This window comes from Ammodytes marinus (genome assembly GCF_949987685.1).
Source record: "Ammodytes marinus genome assembly, chromosome: 5".
NCBI lineage: Eukaryota > Metazoa > Chordata > Actinopteri > Uranoscopiformes > Ammodytidae > Ammodytes > Ammodytes marinus.
The window spans coordinates 13,788,923-13,812,996 of NC_137234.1; the positions used below are offsets into that span (position 1 = coordinate 13,788,923).

The 24,074-nt window shown below is 41.9% G+C and overlaps 1 protein-coding gene across 1 annotated transcript in view; it reads left to right on the forward strand.

Annotated features, from left to right (window-relative positions):
- Window positions 1-23,850, forward strand: part of syt7a (synaptotagmin VIIa) — a gene marked incomplete at both ends in the record, with an annotated part of 74,991 nt that extends 51,141 nt beyond the window's left edge. Inside the window, 8 exons of the mRNA XM_080027599.1 lie at window positions 1,507-1,914; window positions 6,150-6,293; window positions 16,234-16,336; window positions 19,508-19,775; window positions 20,844-21,013; window positions 21,593-21,707; window positions 22,369-22,568; window positions 23,746-23,850. Coding sequence (XP_079883725.1) covers window positions 1,507-1,914; window positions 6,150-6,293; window positions 16,234-16,336; window positions 19,508-19,775; window positions 20,844-21,013; window positions 21,593-21,707; window positions 22,369-22,568; window positions 23,746-23,850 — 1,513 coding nt within the window. The remainder of the gene's footprint in view (window positions 1-1,506; window positions 1,915-6,149; window positions 6,294-16,233; window positions 16,337-19,507; window positions 19,776-20,843; window positions 21,014-21,592; window positions 21,708-22,368; window positions 22,569-23,745) is intronic.
- Window positions 23,851-24,074: the final 224 nt, after the last annotated feature.

Sequence of the window (24,074 nt, forward strand, 5' to 3'; positions counted from 1 at the left end):
CACTGTCACCCTCTGCTCTTATCGTTCCCATTGCTCTATCCATCTCTGTGCTATACTGTGCAGAGCCACTCCCATTATTTTCCTTTTCTTCCGTTTGCCCACAAACTGTTTCTTAAAAACCCCTCCATTTCCCTGTTTATCCTTTTATTTGCGACAGTTAAATATGATGGATAGCACACTAAAAGCCTAATGCAAAACTGTGTGTTAGGTGAAGTAATGCCGAGCGGAGTAAACTGCAACTAACTGATGTGAGTCGCTCCCTCATGACCTAATTCTGGAAGTCTGGGTTACACAGCGATCTGAGAAAGAAGAGGATATATTTAGTGAGTAGAAAAACATAAAAAAGGTGAGACAGGGTACTGTAGAGCCCACAAAAAACATGAATGTGTAAATAACATAGATATAGCACATGTCACACACCTTCATGTTGATGTGATCATTCAAACACCTTTTGAGAAAGACAATGAGCCAATTAAACACCATTTATAAAGGGGAGGGGTGAAAAATGGGAGGCCGACAGAGGGAGGGAGTCATGCTGTAGGACTTGGTTGGCTGTTGGAATGTCTCTAGAGGCACAGCATGTATTTAAAAGACGAAAAAGAGTTAGAGAGAAAGGAAGGAAGAGAGGCTGTCAGAGATGGAAAAAGTTGACTGACGAGTAGAGGAAATGGGGATCTCGTATCAGACCAAAAAACCTTCGCCGGGAAGGCCGGGAAGCTCCAAAACCACGAGCCACACGCCGCGACGAGGTCATGTGGTGCGGAATCGCAACACGCCCGTGCGGACGGTACACATTCGACCACTGCCTGCGCAAAACTCACGCAAACCGCACGCTCAGGCCGCGCAGACACGCAGGGCGCACGCACGTCTGACGCAGACGCGCAGGGCGAGCTGGCAGTCTGCGCGCTGGTGGTGGAGGTGGACGCAGCCCTACGAGCAGCACACGGCACACAGCGATCACTCAGGCTGCACCTTCTACTGCTACTTCTTCTACTGCTGTTACTGCTGCTGCCTCACGTTGCTCTCTTTCTCTCTCCTCCTCCTCCTGTCTCCACCTCCCAACGCTCCTCCCTCTGCCTCCTCCTCCTCCTCCTCCTCCTCCTCCTCCTCCTCCTCCTCCTCCTCCTCCTCCTCCTCCTCCTCCTCCTCCTCCACTCTATCTTCCTCTTCCTCCCCACGCTCATCTACTTCCTGTCTGGGTGAACTTTCCTATGTCTATCCTGACGTCAACCTGACTTCTTCTGTTGTGTCTCCCCACTGCCCCGTGCCACCGTGTGTCCTCCGTGATGATGCTATCCCTCTCTTCTACCTCTCATCTCCTGACATCTCCACTTCCACTTCTGACCAACTCACTTCCCCTTGCCACGGCTCCTCTTCCACATCTCCTCCCCCCTCTTCTTCCTCCCCCGTGCCCCCCGACTCATTCTTCACTCCTCGTTATCCCATCCTCTGCCGGCCGTGGCCCTCTTCGCGCTCTCTCTCCTCCCTGCTCTTGTGCCCTCCCAGCTTTGGGGATCCGGTCTTGTGCTATGCGTCCACTCTGGAGCACATCCCCTCGGGGCCAGATCGGCCTCGGACACTGCTCCGCCAGCAGAGCCTCCAGCAGCCCCTCATCCTGCCACCGGGCCTGGGCCTCAGCCAGCCGCCCACCACATCCCAGAGCCTGGGACAGTTACACACTGCACAGCCGGGGGGAGGTGGGGGTGCTGCTGGGAGAGGAGAGGGCAGTGGTGAGGCTGGGGTTGCAGGTGTCCCAAGAGGCGGTCCCCGGGGTGCACGGGGCAGCCCAGCAGGAGCAGGTCCTTCTCGCTATAGGGGAGGTGGAGCAGGAGGGCGCTCACGGGCCGATCCAGGCAGCTGGGATTACATGACGGACCAGATCAAAAACCGGGGCCTGGATGTCAAATCCTTCTTGTGAGTGTCTCTACAACTCATCCTTTACCTGCTTATGTGTGTACCTTTTCTGTGTTTTATAGTTAATGTTATACTGTGCTATGCTATATGTGTGTTTTAAAAGGATTGATTTGCTTTAGTGTCAGATGCATAATGTCTTAGAATTGGAATATTTTATAATGTTTTGATATTTAAGTACTAACTAGTTTAACTTTGACCTTTTGTGAAATATTATTCTGTCCTCTTCTTTTGGGTTTATTTTTCAGTTTGATATCCAGGGAAGGATATTTAATTCAGCTTTTCAAATGATGTGCTGTGTACTTGTGTGCATACATGAATTTGAATTAGATGTGTGATTTTGTGTGACAATGGTTATGTGATATTGTGTGTTTGGAGCATGTGCAAGATTGTTTTGCACAAAGTTTAGCCAGTGCTGTCACTGTAACCCTGGGAGATATTATATGAGTTACAAAGGCAATTCAGCCCATGTCATAATACTCTATATCATTTTAATAGGATTACAGTTGAACGCATATGAGGAGGCCAGAGGTCTGCTTATTTGAAATAAATGATCATAAATCTTCATAAGCAGTGAGCCATAAATGTAAATAAGCAGTTGTCTTTGAGCTCTAAGCCTTGTGGGTGAGATGGATCAACATCTCATCTCATTAAGATGTCATACATAACACAGTGATATTAACATTAATAAATTACGTTTATTAGATTTTAATCCGGAGTGGGAGTACATATGGTTACTTGATATGTTTTACGATCCTTTCAAATCTCAACAGAAACTGAGCATTTAATGAGATAATGCATCATGAGATTTAGTTTTAAATAGTTGTTCATTTGAATGCACAGTGCTGTATCAGTGATCAAATTAAATTAATCACAAACCTTCTTATTGAGCATTCTGTTAAAAGAATGTATTTTCTCTTAATGTTAGAATGACTGACAGGATGTCTATGAAAAATGGCAGGGAAGATGCAACATATTGCGGGCTATTTCTACCCCATTCTGTGATAAATTGTTCAATGTTTACAGTGTATGCTCTGCTAAACAGTAACATCTGTTTGGATGGCATTCAACCTGTCTGCTGCGATCATCTTTACAGGAAAGTGCTAGTTCTTATGGCAGCGTCTGGTAGTTTACAATATTCATGAAAAATAGAGCAATATAAAGTCACAACATATTTTATATTCACACTGCCCCACTCCATTACTTTATGTTATTTCTGAGCCGTCCTTAGGAAAGACTGTCAAATATGCTGCTCAGGAGACACATTAGTAGGCCTATATGTGCAACTAAAATGGCACCTCTTTATGCTTTAGGTAAGACTGTGTCTGCTGACTGTGCTCCCAGCCTGCCGACATGTGCTTCAGCATCACACAGTCCTCGTGTCACTGTGCTTCCCTATCAGAACGAGGGTTAAGCAGCTGTGTGTAGACTTGTGTTAACCCTGAAGCATTGATCTTATGTCACCAGCACCATTACTTCAACAACAAATGGTTACTTCAGGCCTGAAGTAGAGGGGGGGAGGGCACAGATGAGGGAGAGAGAGAGGGTTGAAGAAGGAATGAGAAAGGACACTGCCAAGGTACAACATGTGTTTTATTTCCATTTTGCACTGAATCCATTTTCTAATATCTTTTCACCATGATTTTGTCTCTCTAATGCACGTAAAAGCTTCTCTGTGCATGACACGGATGAGCCACTGGCTAACTGAGCATCAGCGAGGTAGAACACAGCTCCATCAAGGTCATTGAGAATAGTGCCCCAATATACTACATGCTATATCCTATTGCACTCATCCTTTCAGATGTGAGGTTGAGGGTCATTGTTGTATTTCCTTCTCTGCAACAGCAACACCTCATATGATTGATGGCACACAGCCGGCCAGTAAAAGGCATGAAACATTGTTCAAGCTTGTTAATTTAAATTTTGGCAAGATTCCCTATCTGGGTGAATCATTGCTCAGTGAATGTGTTGATGTGTTGGACACAAATATCTTGCCTTTGGAGCAGTTTGACCAATTATCTAGGGTGATTGGTCTTCATGCCTTTTGACTCAAAATCAATCATTGAAGTGTCATTCATATCTTAACCCTCTCTCACCTCTGCTTCCCTAATGGTCGCTACATTGATTGAAGTGTTATACCAATATTCTTGAGGCCTAAATGTCGATACTAAAGGTGATGGGAGAAGAGAAGACAAATAACCCTTATACTTATAGTCAAGTACGTACTATACAATTTTATCTTATAGACCATTGATTCACAAACAGGGATACTTGAGCTGTGTAGTTCCGTTGAAAGATCTTCAGTTGTTGATAAATCAATGAATGATGGACCGATTAGTTTTTAAAAATAATCCACAAATTGTCAGTTCTAACAAATGATCACAGTGTGTTGCAGTTTAGAGTGTGTTAGAACCAATTAGCAAGATAGAAAATAGGTTAAGAGTTATCTAAAAGACTCCAATACACATAAATATAATAAGTTAAAAATTATTTGAATGAACAGTTGTAATTGTTTGCTAAAAGTAATAGTTAAACATTGCAGACGGTTGAGCTAAAAATAATGATCAAATAGTTAAATAAAAATGAATAATAGATACAAGTTAAATGTGTTAACTAGTTAACTCAGTTAAAGTAATGGGTGTTAACAGTGTTAATAGAATATTGAACTAGGGAACATTGGTAGGCCTACGCTACGTTCCCTAATTAAAGTTAAAAAAGATAGCCAAAAAGTATTGGATAAACAGTTCAGATAGTTAGCTTAAAAGTATCTAATAAACAGTTAAGATAATTTGCTCAAAATAATGTCTAAAAAGTTCAGATGGTTAGCAAAAAATAGGCTAATGGATAAAATGTTAGACAGTTAGTGTAAAGTCTTGGATAATCAGGTCAGATAGTATAGGCTAAACCGTTTTGAATTGTTAGCTAAATTCAAATAGTTAGCTAGAAAGTAATATAGAACCAGTTCATAGTTAGTCATAATAACTGGATTTATCAATTATAAATACAACTTTAAATATATCAAATATGAATGACTGGTGGTGCTAGAGTTTTTCTGAATGGGGTTGTGTAGGTATCTCAGACATACAGTAAAAGGTCAGGATGCAATGGTGTAGATGTATAACAAGGAGATTATTAAAATAAGCCTAAGAATAAAAGGTGTTAAGAAATATGAAATTATGAAGTATAAGGTGTTATCTTTCTGCACCTTTGCAGCGCCATATTTTCTAAAGCAGATGTATTGTAACACAGTGAAAGGCTTACGCTATGGCACCATGCATGTGGGTGACATGAAGGAGGGAAGGAGGCAGATAATTAAGAGTAAGGGATAGGGATGAGGGGGAATGGGGAATGGGGATTTGGAGAGCAAGTGTAGCTGAATAGAGAGAAGATGAAATGAGAAGAGTGCAACACGGAGAGTGAGAGAGCAGTGACCCAGAAAACGGTGTCACCCAACGAGCACCTCAAGACACTGTGTCACTCAAATAGAAACAATTAGTCCAGATCTGCTTAATGAGGCTTAATTAAATCTTAACTCAGGAGAAAGACGGCAGGCATGTTCGATGGGAAAGGTGAGTCTGGAGGGAAAGCAGAAGGCAGGTTAAATAACTCGATAAATCACTGTGTGAGTGTGTGTGTCTGTGTGCACACAGGTCGGTACTGTTTGTGAGTGTGTCTGTGTGCATACAGGTCGGTACATACCTTTTTTTTTTTACACATGTTTGCGGGCTGCTGAATATCACACCCATTAACAATCATTAAGTAATCATCAACACTTCCTTTAATTATTTGTTGTCTGTATGATGATGTGAACACAGCCCGCAGCTGTTGTCAGCACCACTTCATTAAAATCATTACATTATTATTAATTTGGCCTTTCAGGTTAATTCTTCTGTCTAATATCCTTCCCTGGACAAAGTGCTAACTACTGGTGGTGTTATAATATGTGGTGATGCAGATTCTCCCTATGTGAACATTGTCTCTGTTACTGCTTCCTCTGTTTACTCTCTATGGTTTCTAATTGTCCTTTCTGCCTCTGTGGTCTCCTGTCCTCGCTGTCACTTGAAATGACCTCTCCTCTCTTCTCTCCCCCTGCGCCACACTTTCTTTATGTCCGATTTCCCTCTCCTTTTGCATCTTTTATCGCCTCTCTCTCTCTCTCTCTCTCTCTCTCTCTCTCTCTCTCTCTCTCTCTATTTCTGTATCTATCTCTTATCATGTCTTTTTTTACTGGGAGCCAGGGAAGGGAAGATGGTGGTCCTGGCTTTGGCCATTGGTGTGGCCGAGCAAGATGACTTTGCCAATATCCCTGACCTGCAGGAAGCAGCGCAGGCGGCACCGCCAGCCAATCAGGAGCCCCCTCCTGAGAAGAGGTACCAGATAATGTACCAGAGTGCTTGTGGTATGTGAGAGAATGGAGTGCAAATGAAACCAGAGACGATTTCAGAATCTAGGTAGTGAAGAGTAGTTTGTGTAGTGTTTTCAGTGAGTCACCGCACTTAAACTCAGTGTGGCACGGACCTGCACCTGAAATAGTGCCAGAACACACTGTTACAGAAACAAAAATGACTCTGAAACCGAATGTAGAAAAAGGCCTATAGTTCTGTGATGACTAAAGAGATAAAGCAATTTGGATGTTAGCTGTAAAGGAGTAATGATCTCATAAATCACAGCTGTGCAATGCTCAATGGTTGTCCAGCTCTTTTCTTTCTGCTTTTAGAGGTCCAATTTTGTCGAATCAAATTCAACCGTGTTTTCTCGTGCCAGTGGCCTTTTTTTGGGGGGGGGGGGAATTTAAATAATCTCCCATATCACAAACGCATTCCCCTCCATAATTTTCATCTGTATGTGTTTCTCTTTTCACTCCTGGCTTTTCAAAGACCACCCATTGATTTCTGTCGTAATTCCTTTGTGTTTTCCAGGCTTTTATTATTCTGGCCCTTTCTACTCCCGTGTTGTTTCCCCCCCCCCCCCCTCCTGCTCATTAGTTTCCTTCAATCACCCTCTGCTGCGAGAGAGAGTCCCGTCTCTGTAGCTCCACGGAGGGCCCAGAGAGCCTCCTCATTATTCCACAACACGGTAGTCGCTTACATAAACATGCTTCTAAAAATAAACCTTTTCCTTGCCAGCCACCTTAACTCACTAGAAGCCAAAACATTTCCCACTCATCTTTAAGGATGCATCGCTCTCCCTATCTCCCAAAATAATTAGCCTTGCACACTCTTTAGGAATTGGACCAGTTTTCTTTTCGACTAACAAATTAGTGCAGTGGCTGTTTCACGTGAAACAAACCACAATACACTTGTGTCGTTCTTTTTCAGCCATGGATGTTGGTTTTGAATATTTGCGCCAGGGTGTAACACCACAGACGCTAGAGTGAAATCCATTGTTTGGTCCAGCCCTAGGCGGATACGACACACTCGATTTCCTCCGCAGTCCAATTAGGTCGTTTTAACCCCACTTTGATTCTGTGACAAATTGGAGACAATTTGGAGATGCATAACATGATGCAAACCTTAAAACAAAATGGCATGGAAAGGTGAACAAATTCTGAATAACTTGTCACAGCAATTATTCCTCAAGTGTTCAATTTGACACAATCTGAAACTAGGGCTCTATTAAAATACAGATGGTATATCTAGACAGCACAGCTGGGGTGAAGCTGCACATGTAGAACGGGTCAACTAGGGACATTTGCAGGGTCTGCTGTGACTTTAGCATTAACGCAGTTGTCCTCCGCGAACTAACAATCACTTTTTATTCATTGTAAAATTTGCCTTAAGAGCTGCGCTATGCTAACGTTGAGTGAAATATATTCGCCTCATTTTGGTCTCTTACCCCCGAGCATCCTTTGGCCTTTTCCCAGAGTCAACACAGCACCGCATGGAGTTACAAACAGCATGAAAGAATTCTTTGAGTAAAAAATGTCGCTTTTGTGAACCTCAAAACTGTCTCCATTGTTGGGGATTAGTGTGAAAACCACAGAGCAATAGAGGTGTACGATGTGCTGTGCACATTACATCTGGCTTTTCCAGCTTTTGTGTTCACCTGGAAACCTTCTTAAATGGCTTGTGAAATCCGCTAATAGACTAAACAGCACGCAGAAGCCACAGGCTGCTCACTCAAGAACGTGGCCAGCAGGACTCGCCTCCATTATGGTGATTGAGTGCATTGTGGTATATTCTAGATTAACCTGAGGTTCGTTTAATTTCTTTAAGTCAAAACAGAATGACTGGCAGCACACAATTATGTGAACAAAAGAGAACTAGGGAGTAAAAAAATAAATTACTTGAATTTAATGAACACTTCAAATGTCACGGCCCTTTTGTGTATCTCTCTTTGGAGCTGTAAACTAATTCCACTTCAGCCACTTATTGTTTGTTTCTTTCGTGATAAATTACCAATTCAAATGTATAATAAATGACTTAGCCACACTTTAATTGGATGCTTAATGTAGAGGCTAGAATGAAGTCCACAGTATATTAGAAAATGCAAGGTGTAAGCTTGTTGGGAGTATATCATTCCCCGTGGTGTTAGTGCTGACTTCACAGATGTCTAACCATGATTTAATCAATCACACACACTCTTGGCATATTGTTCATTCTAAACAGGACTCTGGAGCCTACGTGGAGCTGGTGACAAACCGTGCTGTCATTCATTTCTCGCTCATGCCACAACACGCTTACATAGTCATATCATCACATTCTGTGTGTTCACAACCAACACGCCCTTCATGTGCCCCCCCACTCATCTCCATAGCTGCATCACTCACGGTACACCGCATGAATTCATTAAACTAAACTGATCGCCTGAATTTCAGCCGAACATAAAGCCTTGGAAGTTAATGTGAAGAGTTTATGTGACTCAAAGGTTAACATCATCAATGCTAACATAAAAGTAATCATTATGAATATCAAACATCTGTTCTGTTATGAGCTTGTTAACTCAAGCTGTACTTTTTACCCCACTTCGTTAAGTTAATATACTTATTGTAATGTCTCAATATTTTACGTAATAAAAGATGGATTCATTTATGAAAAATATAGTGCATAATTGAAGTTTAAACCAATGGTTTCCAGCTCTTTTTGACTTGTGACTCGTACAAAAAAGCAGTGTCTATCTGAGTTGTTAGCAGTTCCATTAATGAGACCCTCTCATTTTTACAGATGGCTTCATTTGAATAGCTGTCTGAGGCACAAAGAGGCAAGATTACCGTATATTTCACAAAAGAAAGATTAGAGAATTTTACAAAAAAGGTGTGCAGCAGAACAATTTTTCTACTCTCCCACCTCATTAATCATCTCACTACTCCCTCATATTTATCGTGTTACCCTTTAGAGGGGCCCGACCCATACGTTGGCAACCACTGGACTAAAGTACATAACCGTTTATAAAGTAGTTAAACTAGCTTTATCCTGCTTACACATTGAACCAACAGTATTCCCAATCTATTGATGTCGTGTCTCGTAATGTATCTTTGTTCTGAACAATAACTACTTTAAGTACATTTTGTGATAATACTTGTGTACTTTCACTTAAATAGGAGTTTGAATGCAGGAATTCTATTTATAATGGAATATTTCATAATTGTTCTCTTTGCTTATTCTAGTTAAGTAAAATATACTTTTGTGCTTCTTCCACCACTGGAAACATTACTCGCACTAAAATTAGCCAATTGATCTTATTAACGGAAACATGTACGTAGAGTACTTTGATGAACAACAACATTTACGCTTTTTGTTCACCCTTCAGCAGTGTGTTGATGATTCATTGTTGCCAGGTCATAATTGAAGGCAAATCAAGCAAACACAATGTTATCCCCCTGGCCATGAGAAGGTGTTATAGTGCGTGACATTCATTACACTCCTTCATTGACCTTGTGTGTGCCATCCCTTGATGACAGTGTTTATTGCGTCGGCATTTGTTGATGAAGTTTGACAGTTTGAACTGCACCAGAGTTGTCTGTAGTGATGAAGACTTCCAAACCAACTTTACACATTTACAGGGGAGTGAAAGAGGGAGAGGAGCAGAGGAACCTCAGTTGGGAAGCAAAATGGTGTGTTTTGTATTGATTCTGGGGCCACACATGCTGAGTTGTTTATATCCCAGACCCCCATAGGTTATTGATTCTAGAAAGCTTAATTAGGATGTTAGAGTAGCTCGTTAATGTCTCATTGGTCTTCAGCAGTTCTGTCACGAGTCAGTGAGCGTATACTGTATGTTCTCCTGCTGTGTAGCTATAAAGAGAAGCCACGATCCCTGAGAGCTTTGAATCTAGATCTGTCTCTGAGGGGCAGGCGAACGGCCCTATGATTGTCCAGGTTCAGGACAGAGGAGGCGGGATATATCTTTGAGCTACATTAACATTCAATCCACTTGCCCGTGGTCTTTCAATTATTCATCTGTGCATGTTACATCATTTTGTGAAAGCCAGTGGAGTTGTTTCTTGTTTCAGAATGCATCTCGGCGCTATTGATAGATATAGACGCATGCCCTCTGCCAATTGGGCTGTATAATATTGGGTCATAATTCATGGGCTCATTAATTCGCTTAACTTGACATGAAAAGCAAAGGCACAAACACAGCATATGGCGGTCACGACCTTTTACCTAAATGTTTGTTTTTCAGTGTTGTAGTTGCTTGAGCCTAAACATGAGGAGTTTAATCTTTATGTTGTGTTGTGTTTGGGCTAATGTACCATTCACATACGTGTGTATAGGAGGGTTTAACTTTTACATGCGGGTAATTTGTGCCTTTTTTATTTCTTTTTACAGATGATATAATCTGTGTGTTTGTTCATAAACATGTAAATTGATTATGCTATGCTCTGCTAGTCTGACACAGTGCTCCCCCCTGTGACAGGGTCTTTTACAGAGCTCTGACTAATCAGCAGAGTCCTCAGGGGGCTCTGGTTAAGACTGTCCCCGAAGGCTTTGGCTCCCCGCGGCCACCACGCTCATCCTCCCATCACACAGGCAATGTTAAGATGCGTTCATCTATGCGCTAAGAGAGGTGGAAAGTATAGCACTAAGGCGGAAAAAAGGGAGTCACAAAGAGAGTAGGAGGGGGAGAATGCATTCATACATCCATTCACCCATCCATTTGTCAGGGTAGCATGAGGGAAAATTCAAAGGTAAATCCATCTTCCATCCACGAGAACAGCATAGGAGAGAATACTTATTGTACCCTGCACATCCATGCGTTATGCGGGGCACTCAAGCCAGCAGCAGGTACACGCACAAGCTCATTGCACAAGCTCATTGCATACGTAGTAGATAGATAGAGGGGATGGCGGTTGGGGAGACAAGCTATTTGGAGCATTAAACCTGGGACTCTGGTGTCCCTACCTCAGAACAGGTGGAACATCTGCAGCAGCCTCCACCTCAATCGCAATCTTTGAATTTAATCAGCATTCAAAAACGCATGATAGGACTTTTTAAAATGTTTTGATGATTCCATGTTGCTGAAATTTGCCGAAATATGTTGTTTTAATTGAGCTCGGAGACATCAATGCAAAATTAAAGAGATCATATTGGGACTGGGAGGCAATAAATGGAGATAGAGCTCAACTGTACTAGATTGGCTAGACACTAAGCTCATTCGAAAGTAATCCTGTTTTCAATGCTTTACTGTCGTAGTCAAAAGGGCAACAGCCGACCAATAGCAAGTTAAAAGAAGTAGGCTAAAGAAAATCTGAAGTACAGCTCCTGATAGCATCAAAATAGACATAAAACAGTATTTATAAAGATTAACATTTGGCACACACTGGATTGCCTTGCGGTTTTCTTTTCCCTATTTGGAGTTGAGTGAAAGAGGCAGATACACAGAAGGCATAATTTAGCACCTTCCTTGTTGCTGCTTCCTGAAATACGATTTCGGTAAATGATGCTATTCTAGACTCATATCAGTACCAACATGCAGAAAGTAATTAGTTAACAGTGAAAGCATCCATATTAATACGTGGCAACATAATGTTTGGTCGTATAGCCCGAGAAGCGAAGCAGGGAGGGAAGACTGCCTGACTTTAGTGTGTGAATGTACATGTGTTTCATGTGGATGATGATGAGTTATGTAAGCAGCGCCACGCTTCACTGGCATGGTACTGACTGTGTATCATCCTGGTAAAGTATGCTGTGGCCCCTGAAGAATGGCCAGATCTGGTGGGCAGCCATGAAATTGAGCATAGACGTTGAAATACATCACTTCATGGTCTCAGGGCGAGCATGTTTGTTTGAGTGTTACATGGTTTCAGCGGGGAGGGCAAAAAAAAAGAGAAAAAGAAGTAAGAATGAATGAATGAAAAAAAAGAACAAAAAAGACAGGGGCTGGGTTGGGCTTTCTTTCTCGCGTCTCTCTCCAGCCTAGAAGTGGAGTGTCTTTCCCCCCTTCCCCCCCTTCTTCGAGCTGCTGGCCCTCGGTCAGGTAACAAACCAGGATAGTATCACAGGACGGTGAAACCCAAAGTGGCCCCGCCTGCCTCCACATGTCTGTCAATGTGAATGTGTGTGTCTGCGAGGCTCTCACCCGTACCTGTCATATATCCTACACCTTATCTTCTATGTTCGCAGTGTGTGTTGTGCCTGTTTGCTGCACCCCTTCAAACACACCCTTCCCCTGTGCCCACTACCAAACAACCTCTCGTCACACACACACATACACCCCAAAACCCCCACATGTATGGTCTGTGTTTCTAGAGCCGTTGCTATGCCAACAGCCCACTTTCTGAGCTGTGGCTGCTGTGGGAGAATTTGATCTGAACTCGAGTCCACTCTGCCTCCCACTGGATACTGTAGACAACTGCAGGCTTCAAAACATCTATTTCCATATCAACTCCCGAAGGGGTCAGGCAGAAAAAAGCATTGGCACCAAAATGTAGCACTTGTAGTATTACCATCTGCCACAATTAATATAGCTTTTTGAGAAATCAAATGAACCAAATCCTAATTATTTTTAAATACATAGTCTAGTTGTATGATTTGGAGGAAGCATCTTGTTTTCCTGCAGCCCCAGCCGCTTTGTTTAAATCGCCCGCAGGCAGAGGACAACCTCAGGTGCTGCAAAGCAGGGCTGGTAGAAAGGCCATTCCCCCGGCTGCACTAACTCTTACCTGGGAATGCACTGAATGAACCCCTGAATGAAGCATGAAGGAGAATGAATAATTGAAGATGTTCACTCCCCCATCGATAGTTGGGAGGTGGAGGAGGAGGGAGGTGCCTTGCTTTACTTCAAACCCTAATAAGGCTCTCTCCTTGCTTAACATCCCTTAGATCTTGAGTTAGTGTTTTACCCAGCCCTTTATTTCCACTGCTCTCAAACCCGTTGCCTGCAGTTAAGAAAAAGAAGAAGAAAAGAAAATAAGAAAACGCCCCTGATTATGCAATTACCTCTCTTGGCAACTAATACAACTGACACCAATTGATGAATATTCACTTCCCTTCTCGACATGTTAATAACATCCCTCCTCCCCCTATTCCTCCTCCCTCCCTCCCTCTCTCCTTCCCTCCCTCCCTCCCTCCTTCCACTCGTCTCGCTCTGGTTCCTTTGCTGTTAGAAGTGATTGTGTCTGTTTGCTTGTCTTGTTTGCCTGCTTTTTCTGTTTGTCTATTTGTCAGTATATCCCCCCCCAGTTCTGTCCTCGTGTCCTGCAAAAAAAAAAAAAAAAAGGTACACATTATTACATTCAACATCAATTCCCATCCAAATTTGCAATTCAGAGCGCCCAACATAAAAACAGTACAAACCACGAAATACACATTGTCTCAGTGAAAAGCTCTTGCTGGCCAGACAGACAGACTTCCTATGGGCTCCTTGTTTTTCTGCCTGTCCAAGGCATTGTTACCACTCTCTTGAGTGACCACTACTTGCATATATTACATATGCACATGTAGCCAATGCCAGTTTGCGCTTTGGCCCTTGTGTCCCCAGTCCATGCTTTTAGAGTGTTGCTTAATGGTTGGATAATCATGTTAGATTTAAAGTCAACTTACATCATTTGCCGTGATGAGTTCATTTCTTACCAACGGCCTCTTTTGTAACACTCTAAATGTGCATTTCCTATGTTCTTACTATCTGTCCCTTTTTGTGTTTCAATGATATTATATTTTTTGTATAGTATATCTACATTATTTCTCTTTCTTACTCTTATTTGTCCTTTATTTTAAGCCTTTCTTTTCCTGGCGATCAATTGTATTAATTGTCTTTTTCTTTTCTTCTCTGTGCTCTTTTTCTCCCTTCAGCATGTTCGCCCCTTTGTCTCCTATTAGAGATATAGTGTGTGCATAGCTCTTAATTTTTTTCCGTCTCTTATTCTTTGATACTTATCAGAGTGACCAAACTAAGCCTCTCTTGTGTTTCCAGGCTTTCCTTCCTTCATTTCCTATCTTTTCTTGCAGCTCTCTTTTTCTCTCTAATGTGCTAGTGTTTGTAACAATCTCACTCTCTGTCTGGTGTTGGTTTTTTCGTAACCTCACTGTTCATGCTATTAATACTTGCTATCTCTTCTTATACAGATAAATAATTTTCAGCTTGCTTTTTCTTATTCTTACATTCCTTGTTGAACCTGTTTTTTATCTTATCTAAAGTCGTTTTTAATTTGTGTCCAGCTTGTTTGTGTCCATGTGAATTCCGCGTCCTCTCTCTGCGTCTGCTCATTTCTTTTCTCTATCTCTGTTTTTCCTGTTCTTGTTTTTTCCTGTCTATTTACTTGTTTGTTTATTGCCTAACAGTGTTTCTGTGTTCAGCTGCTCCATGTGCCTTGACCAGTCATCTATGGAGTGCTGTGTGTCCAATGTGTCACATTACATTGGCCTGGATATTGGCTCTTCTCTTGTTCTCTCTTTCTTCCTGCTTTTCTTTCATCTAATTTTTATTCACTTTTTACTTTTACTTTTATTTTCTTTGTTTCTTTAAACTCTGTTGTTCTATTTATTTTCATGGTGTATGAACATAGAGGTTTTCTCCCAGAATGTTTGTCCCACTTTAACATTATGTTTTTTAACAATCCTCGTGTAACAGAACTCAACATCAATTAACATTTCTACTAACATAGCAGCTCTGCCATGGGAGATCTCTGCACTCTCTCATGTTTAAAAAAACCCATATATTTTGTGTTGTTGATGCAGATTCTTAATAACTGATAGATACACACACTTCACACATCTGTCCTGTTAAAAGTCTTGTCCCTACATGTTGCTATACATGTTTGTCTATTGTATATAAAGTGGTGTGGTGTCGCCATACATGTCATTATACTTGTGTGTCTCGTTAATGTCTTTCGAGGGAACAAGGGTTGATCATAAACCCTATGGGCATTCGGAATCATTGATTGGTTTCGTTAACACTTTATTTGAAGGGGTGTGCATAAGACTGACATAACATAGTCATTACACTGTCATAACCATGACATGACACCTGTCATGAATAACGCTTCATGACATGTTATTGAAATATCCAAGTTGTTACACTGAGGCAAACAGAAACATTCATTACAGTATAATAAAGGTCTCATGACAGTCAATGTCAAAATGTTCCGCATGACAGTTTAATGTAATCTTACCACATAAATTTAAAATGTTTCTTTAGATTTGATTATTAAGCCTACTATGACATGTTTATGACAGGTCATGTTATTAGTTAATGTCAAGTTGACATAACCAAGAAATCAACAAGATATTTTCTCTTAGTTTATGTCAGGTTTTCATAACAAAGACATCTCATACAATGTCAATGGTGCGTTAAACGTGACATAATTGACCAAATGACACTTTATGACAATAGTCATAACTATTCATACTGTTCATGGCAGGTGTCATGTCATGATTATGACATGGTAGTCTTATAGTCTTACATGGTATTCTTATGCTTTCCCCTTCAAATAAAGTGTTAACATGGCTTCTATACATTTTAAATTGAGCTTTTATTGTTTTTTTATTATGTTCTGTCTGGAAATATGTTTGGAGGTAACTATCTTGTGTTAGAGATATGGATGTTCGCCACACTGGACATATGTATAGTCATATAAGGTTCCAAGTTCCATCAAACACAACTCACCACATCAAATGTCGTCAGTTCTAGCGCCCGCCATTCATCTGTCAAAAACATTGGCAGATTTTATTTGGCTCGATATAGCTTAGAGAACGTTCAGTCTACCTTGAAGCGACATCTATCCAAAGAAAACTTGGACTCAATTGGTCGTTTCAGATAGGCGGTATTCAAGCACCAAACTATGTGGAGGATGGACTTGGTGTGCTCAGACATTCGCTCTTAAGTTAGTTTCTCAGTTTTTTCTCGTTTTCCCACCGGGTCAAACTGTGTTTCTGCTTGCAGAGGCAACAAGCCAGCTAACAGTCCCAAGGGCCAACCCCCTGATGCTGACGGCCACTCCTCCGTAACTGACCTGGCCAACTCTCTCACTGGAGACATGGTGATGGTAAGAGACTGTCACTCTGCTATTGAAGAAGCAAGTCAGCCAGTGCATTAATGTCTTTTTGTGAGTTTTTTTGGATGGAACTTTTTGCGCAGAGGAATAAGATGTGTATCAGGCTTTGGTTAGCAGGATCATTCATAATTCTGTGTTAGTTTAGTGTTACATAGGAAGATTAATTTTCAGACTTATTTAAAAGGGGGTCTTAAAGGGGTGCTATTATACTATTTTACAGTCTAACTTTGGTACTGCAGTTTAGCCTCTCAACAAAAACGCTCTGTCCCTCTACACTCTGTTTGAACCTGCCCAATCGGAGAAGGCATAGCAACAGGCACGCCCCCTAGTTTCAAATTACACTGAGCGGACTGCAGTGCGTGCGCAGGCAGATTTGAACAGGCGGGAAGGGGGGGACAGGGACATATCTGAGCGTGTAGCAGCATGACCATACATGGAAAATCCGCTTTATCTACGTAGATAAAACCCGGAAACTAGACACTAGGCTGCCGCGAATGGCATCGGAGTGTTTAGGCTGTGCACAGCCACCTGCAGCCACCCCAGACAGTAAGCAGGGAATTTGTCTAAAATGCATGTATGTCATTATCTGACACTTTGGTATCATGTAGCATGACTGTATAACATTATGACAGCATTTATAGGTCAGAAAAGAAGAAAAGCATAATACGTCCTCTTTAAAGTGGCACTCCAGATTTAGTAGGGGTGAGTGGCCTAAATTGTGCCGGTGGGCAAGTTGTGCCACCCCTTGTTCCTAGAAAACCATAGAAGAAATTGGAAATGTGACCACATATTTAAGAAGAGCCATCCATTACTCATCCTGTAAAGAAGGGAGAAACATGGAATAAGAAATAAGCACATTTAAGCTAAAAAAAATGTTTTTTTGCCTTTCAAAGTAAAATTTCCATGATCAAGGTTTTTTGATAACTGTGTCTGAACAATTATAGACACGTTTGAAAACATTTGACTTAGTGCTTTAGTATGCTACACTTTGTGTCTATATAGTTAGCACGATGTCAGCCCTAAACTGCTGCATCATGCTTATTATCCAAAATGCTGGGGATGGGGTGATTTGTGCCAGAGGGCCTAGGTGAGTTATAAGTAAGTAAGTAAGTAAAATGTATTTATAAAAGCACATTTATAACAGTTTGCACTGTCCAAAGTGCTTTACATAGTGCAATCAAGGCAAAAAAATTAAGGTAAAATAACAATAACCAAAATAAAAGACATAAAGCCCAGACATCCACATATGAACAAAGATAGTAGTGCAGAGGTAAGATAGTTAATGGGGAGGAAAAACCAGGGTGTACAGATGGGTTTTGAGCCATGATTTAAATGCAGAAATGGAGAGAGAGGGAATCGCATATGCCAGGTGGCAGTTGGTTCTACAAGGGCGGAGCAGCTAGTGCAAAGTACATTTCTGAGAGTTGTGCCATTGGCATGGCTGTATACGCTGGTCACCAAAAGAAAGTGATTGTCTACAGTAGCTCAGAAGAGACTGACATCTCAATTCCACTTAACGACACCACTGACAAGAGTTCAGATGGCCAGAAAGATGATGATGGTGAGCTTTGCAGGCAAAACCACCTAGATCTGCTAGGCCTTGTTTAAGAAAATTGATCTTCAATCTTTGTTAAATATTTACTTTAAATAAACCTTAAATAAGTGATGGTCTAATGGATATGTCTTGCATTACAGTTTATGAGATATATATCAATGGCACAATTTACCCCATGGTATTTTCTCCAATGGCACAACTTACACCACACCAGGGGCAAGTTGTGCCACAAGACAACTTTCTTTCCGAAAGCTATATTTCTTCAACAGTTTATTCCAGATCCAAAGTTTTTATTGCCAGGGATGCACAACACCCTGAAATATATATTTGAGTTGGAGACTTTACTGTCAAGGCCTCACTTTAAAGTCACTTTGAGTAAAAAGTGGCACAACTTAGGCCACTCTCCCCTATTGCACTTCAAAAAACATTTGGGACTCTCAAAAGACAGGTTCAAAAATGACATTACACATTCGGAGTGCTTTGATTTTCCATTTTTGTCTCCACTGCTCATATTGACTTTCATTTCGTATATAACAGCATCTGCTTAAAATTATATTTTTTTGGATACGTAGAATGATCAATCACAATGAACACGGTACATACAAATGTAATATAAAGATGCCATGTACTTAATTGCGAAAAAAAAGCGTACCTCCAAAAGTAGGCTACATAAAAAAGAAAACGAAGCACACAAAAATAAAGTACCAACAAACTTAAAGCTTATTTGGCAAAATATGTGCGAGTCAAGCCATCCAAAGGTGACTCACACTGTAAATTACACTTAAGATATTTCACACTTGCTCTTCTGTTTAAAACCCATATTGACAGATTCTGAGTTAGTGAGATTTTTTTTGCAATATTGATTTAATTGATGTCATTTAAAAAGAATAACGCTCTGGCCTAAAGCAGTGAAATCAACCTGTTAGTGGAGGCTCTTAAGAACTGCTTGTTCTCTCATCTTCCTCTAAGTCCTTAGTTGTCATTTGCAATCATTGCTATTGTTAGAAAGAGAGCGAAGAAAATACAGGACAGAGACAGAAGGTGGAGCCACAGGGTGAAAGGAAACAACCGTAAAGTGAGCTGCAAGTGCAGAATGCCAACCTTGAGCTGCACTTTCGTCCTCTCCATACCCCTCCATCCAATGCTTGTTCTCTCTCTCTCTCTTACTCTCTCTTTACCTCTCTCTGTCCGCTGCTTTCTATCAGATATGGGTCTTTTAGTGCACAGCAGTGATAAAGTGGTCTGAGTGACCGTGAGAGTGAATGGGTGGTCTAAAGCTCCTCTATCTTCAAATCTGAGCACCTCCCGCCTCTTAAGGACATTAGAACGGAAATACAACTCTCTGTCTTCTTGATGTGGGACCAATCTCTGTCTTTGGGCAGCTGCTTGAGAACGCTGTGGTAGAAATGCAGCTCAAAAATCCCCCCTCCCCTCCCCTCACACTCCTCTCCTCCTCCGTAACTGCTTTGCGTGCACAAGCTTGTGTGAGAGAAGGTGTGTGTGTGTGCCCTTGCCTTGGACTGAACTTTTCCCCTGCTTGTGGCTGCTGCTGCTGCTGCTGCTGCATTGCTTTTTTATTTATTTGACTGCAATTGTGTCCTCGGCAGCTGTCGCCAGGTTCAGAGGACGATGACGGTGAAGGGCCAATCAGTGAGAAGCTGGGTCGGATCCAGTTCAGCATAGGCTACAGCTTCCAGAACACAACCCTCACTGTCAAAGTGCTCCGGGGCCAGGAACTTCCGGCCAAGGACTTCTCCGGCACCTCTGACCCCTTCGTCAAAATCTACCTGCTGCCAGACAAGAAGCACAAGCTGGAGACCAAGATCAAGAGGAAGAACCTCAACCCCAACTGGAACGAAACCTTCCTGTTTGAGGGTGTGTCTGATTAACTTTTGAAATTGTTATTCTTATGTTAATATTTTCCCATTAAAGGCCCTGAAAAAATATAATATCCTAAATAAATCTCTAACTGTATAAACAACTCTTAAAATTAACAACATTTCATATCGATTAATTATTAATAACAGTTTAACACTGTCAACTATCCCACAACAGAGAAAAACGTGACATTTGCCATCAAACAAGTTCTATTGGTACAGACTAAAACCAAAATGTTCATACTTTGGCAGAAAGATTTGTCTTCATAAAAGACAGCACTGCTGATAATAAGAAATTAATTGCTCACTCAGCTTTTGGAAATACACTCTCTTGCTGTGAATGATATGAGAAGAACTGCACCACTCTAATATATGTACAGGAGTTGCTTCGCTTCTCAACAGGGGAACAGTTAGCTTGGCTCTGACCTTTAGCGCTTGCTAACTAACATTGTTGTATCTTGTTTGTTTAATCTGTACAAAAAACTAATTTTAAAAATGTAGGGCTTGGCCCTCTGTTTATAGTCTTCATGTTTTGCTAAACTATCCAGCCTGGCTAGCAGAACATCAAACAGACTCATATAGCAGCATTAAGTTACTGATCTCCTTATTTAGAGTCCAGAAGTCAAACACTGAATTTGCCAAAATGTCAAACTATCTCTTCAACAATAGATTTTAATAAAATAATTAAAATCCAATATAATTTTTCTATCATAGTCAAGTTAAGTACATGCTGAATGCTCGGTCACAAAACTAAGTTTGTGTTACTGTTAAATTGAGCATTCACGGTAGTGAAAACGGCACATTGGAGGTAAAAATCCAAACTATTTATGAATACTATACTACTATATATTTATTCTTAAGTGCTGCAAACTGAAGATGGTTTGCAACAGCCACACAGTGCGCAGTGAAGTGTTTATGTGCTGAATGTGAAAAATGGAGGAGATTGGTCTTTTTGACATCCGTGTAATGATCTCCAGATTACACTAGACACTTTGTGCTGTCAATAATAATAGTATTGCACTATCTACTCAATGTATCTGAGGATATGTTTGTGTCTCTGTTTTAGGCTTCCCTTATGAGAAGGTGCGTGAACGCACTCTTTACCTGCAGGTGTTGGACTATGACCGCTTCAGCAGGAATGACCCCATTGGAGAGGTGTCAATCCCCCTTAACAAAGTGGAACTGGGCCAGATAAAGACCTTCTGGAAGGAGCTCAAGCCCTGCATGGATGGCGCTGTAAGAGAAGGAGCGCATCTGGCCAAATAATGACCGGTTCAGTGTTTTCATCCAGATGTTGTGTATAGTTACAGTATATAAAAGGCACACTAGGTCATTATGGAGAAAGTTTGTTGACCGATCACTTTTTGTCAAAATCAGTGAATATCTCCTCAAAATCTGCTACCTGTCCGTACTGTGTGTGTGCTTATAAAAATATTGTAAAAAAAATCAGTGTAAATACACAGCCTCGGCCACAAAAGTGGCATTTGACATTCTCCAGAATGACTTAGCATGCAATTTGTTGACTGGCTTTTAGTACGTGAGCTTGATTGACGTAATTTAAGTGTGAGCTAACGGGTTCAACTAAGCAGCCTGGTCACTTGACCATCTGTGTTTGGCACAGGGAGTTAGAGCAGAACGGGCAGTGAGAACAATTTAGTGAGAGTGATTAAAGTGGAGTTTGATATTCCCTGATGAAATATGATATTATACCGAGTGATTCACCCTCCATTGTGTTCGTGTGTGTGTGTGTGTGTGTGTGTGTGTGTGTGTGTGTGTGTGTGTGTGTGTGTGTGTGTGTGTGTGTGTGTTCCCCAGGGGAGACGAGGAGACCTGCTGCTTTCGCTCTGCTATAATCCCACTGCCAACACCATCACTGTGAACATCATCAAAGCGCGTAATCTTAAAGCCATGGATATCGGGGGCACCTCAGGTAGAGAATCCTCCTTGTTTGTTTAGTCTTTTCTCTTTCTAACCCCTCGCTCACCAGTTTCATGACTTCTGAAGCTCCGTGGCTTTTCACACACCGCTCCGTCTCTACTCAAACATTTGTTTGCCGTCTGACTCCTAAGCCGGGTCGCACAGTAGATAGCTGTGACATCAAGGTGACATTACTTCAAGCCTCTCGCACTTTCCCTCTCTCTTTCCCGCTCTCTCTCTTTCTGTATATCAACCAAAGATCTTTAGCCCCAAGGCCAAATCTGTATCAGCTCAGTCTGCTGCTAGACGATCAGGTCTCAATGTGAGTTGCTTTCTGAGGCATATGTTTGTGAAATCAAATGGCTATCTTCCTGCAACAGTAGGAGTGGTGTCTCTTAGTATTGCAGATTATGATAATGCTCCAGAATTGGGTAGTACAAATCCCAGGCCCCCTATTTCCATAAATACTTTCCTCATTTGTATGTTTCCTCGCTCAGGGGGATAAGTTGACCTTGAGCTCAAACTAGGTATCTGCTTCTCTGCTGCCTTCCCTGACTTTAACATCTTAGAGGGTAATTGCAAAACCTGACCCTAAAAATCACCCTATCCCCTGGGCACCTTCGTCCCCGCTCCAATGTCAAACGGCTGTGTTTTTCTCTGCGTTCATACCGCAGATCCATATGTGAAGCTGTGGCTGATGCAGAAGGACAAGCGTGTGGAGAAGAAGAAGACAGTGACGATGAAGTGCTGTTTGAACCCCATCTTCAATGAGTCCTTCCCCTTCGAAGTGCCCGCCCATGTGCTGAGGGAGACCACCATCATCATCACCGTGATGGACAAGGACAGGCTCAGCCGCAACGATGTCATCGGCAAGGTAACACATCATAGGCCCCTGGATACGACATATGACTTGAGCCCTTGTGCGTCCTTGCTACATAAATGGGACGTCAGTTCAACAGGTCGCTTTCCTGCCTGAATAGACAACTGAGTAAAAGTACTTTCAGACAGCGGTCCATTGCGTGCTGTGTGGACCGCTATTTACAGGTCGGCGACCTAAGAAGCCATACTGATGAAAATTATAGAGGAATTATTTTTACTGGATTGTAGACATTTATTATTCAACAGCAGTGAACAATCAAATCAATGCAAAGAAACGGTTGAGGAGCAACAACAACTTCAAAGTTTGATGTCAAGGGTCAGACATTTTTTTAAATTAAATAATAAAGCAAAGCTTAGTGAGTTCATCTTGCCATTGTGCCAAACATTTCCTCCATTTCAAAACAATAGTTTGACGCTTGTTGAGAAGGTCGATACGTTTCTCATGTCTGGCAATTAAATACAAGGCTTCAGCCAGCAGACAGTTTAGCTTAGCATCAATACCAAAAGCAGGGTGAAAAAGCCCGCCTGACTCTGCTCACTAATTAACACACTGTGTTGAGTTTATTGAACCGTACAAAAATCGAAGTGTGAAAACATCAGTTTGCTGTTTTAGTTGAGGTTATGTGCCGGACTATTTCTTGGTTGGGAGCAGTTTCCAGGCAACCAGCGACCAAGACGTAGCCTTCATTGATTAAGGCTTCAATGACAAAATATGTTCTAAAACCCATTAGTGATGCAGTCTGTGAGAAAAATGAGACCTGTCTCCTTCTTTCATTTCATAGCCTTTCAACTCATTGCTGCTTTCCAGCAACTCTCCCTTTCACATAACAGGAGCAAAGTATTGCTCAGACAGTTTGGCTCTTCCTGAGAAAGTGCTTTTATATTTGAATAAAAACTTAGTAGTAAAATGAACAGTAGTTAATATGTGGGGCCACGCTTCCGTCAGTCTGCCCCAGGGCAGCTGTGGCTACTATGGTAGTTTACCACCACCAGTATGACTGTGTGTGAATGAATGGAACCTGGAACCCTGTAAAGCGTCTTTGAGTGCCTTGAAAAGCGCTATATAAATCCAATCCATTATGTCCGACTGACAAGCAGCTGTTACTGAAATATCCAGCGACGCTACATATTCCATGGCTTATAATTGATTATTTCTATCTCCCCCTCCTCAGATCTACCTATCGTGGAAGAGTGGACCAGCGGAGGTGAAGCACTGGAAAGACATGCTCGCTCGGCCGCGTACTAACGTGGCCCAGTGGCACGCTCTCAAGGCCTGATCGCATCGCCCAGCTCCCTCCATGGCCCCTTCCCCGTCTCCTACTCCCCCCTCTTCCCGCTCCCGTCCTTATGCACAAGACTGACTTGCTGCCAGGCTGCGAAACACGGGTACAATTAGCCATCTGCTCTCTTAAACCTTTAAACTATTTTTCCTCTTTTCTTTCAAAATCTCCGACTCTTCTCCCTTCCTCTGATCCCTCCTCCTCATACGAATGTGTCTTAA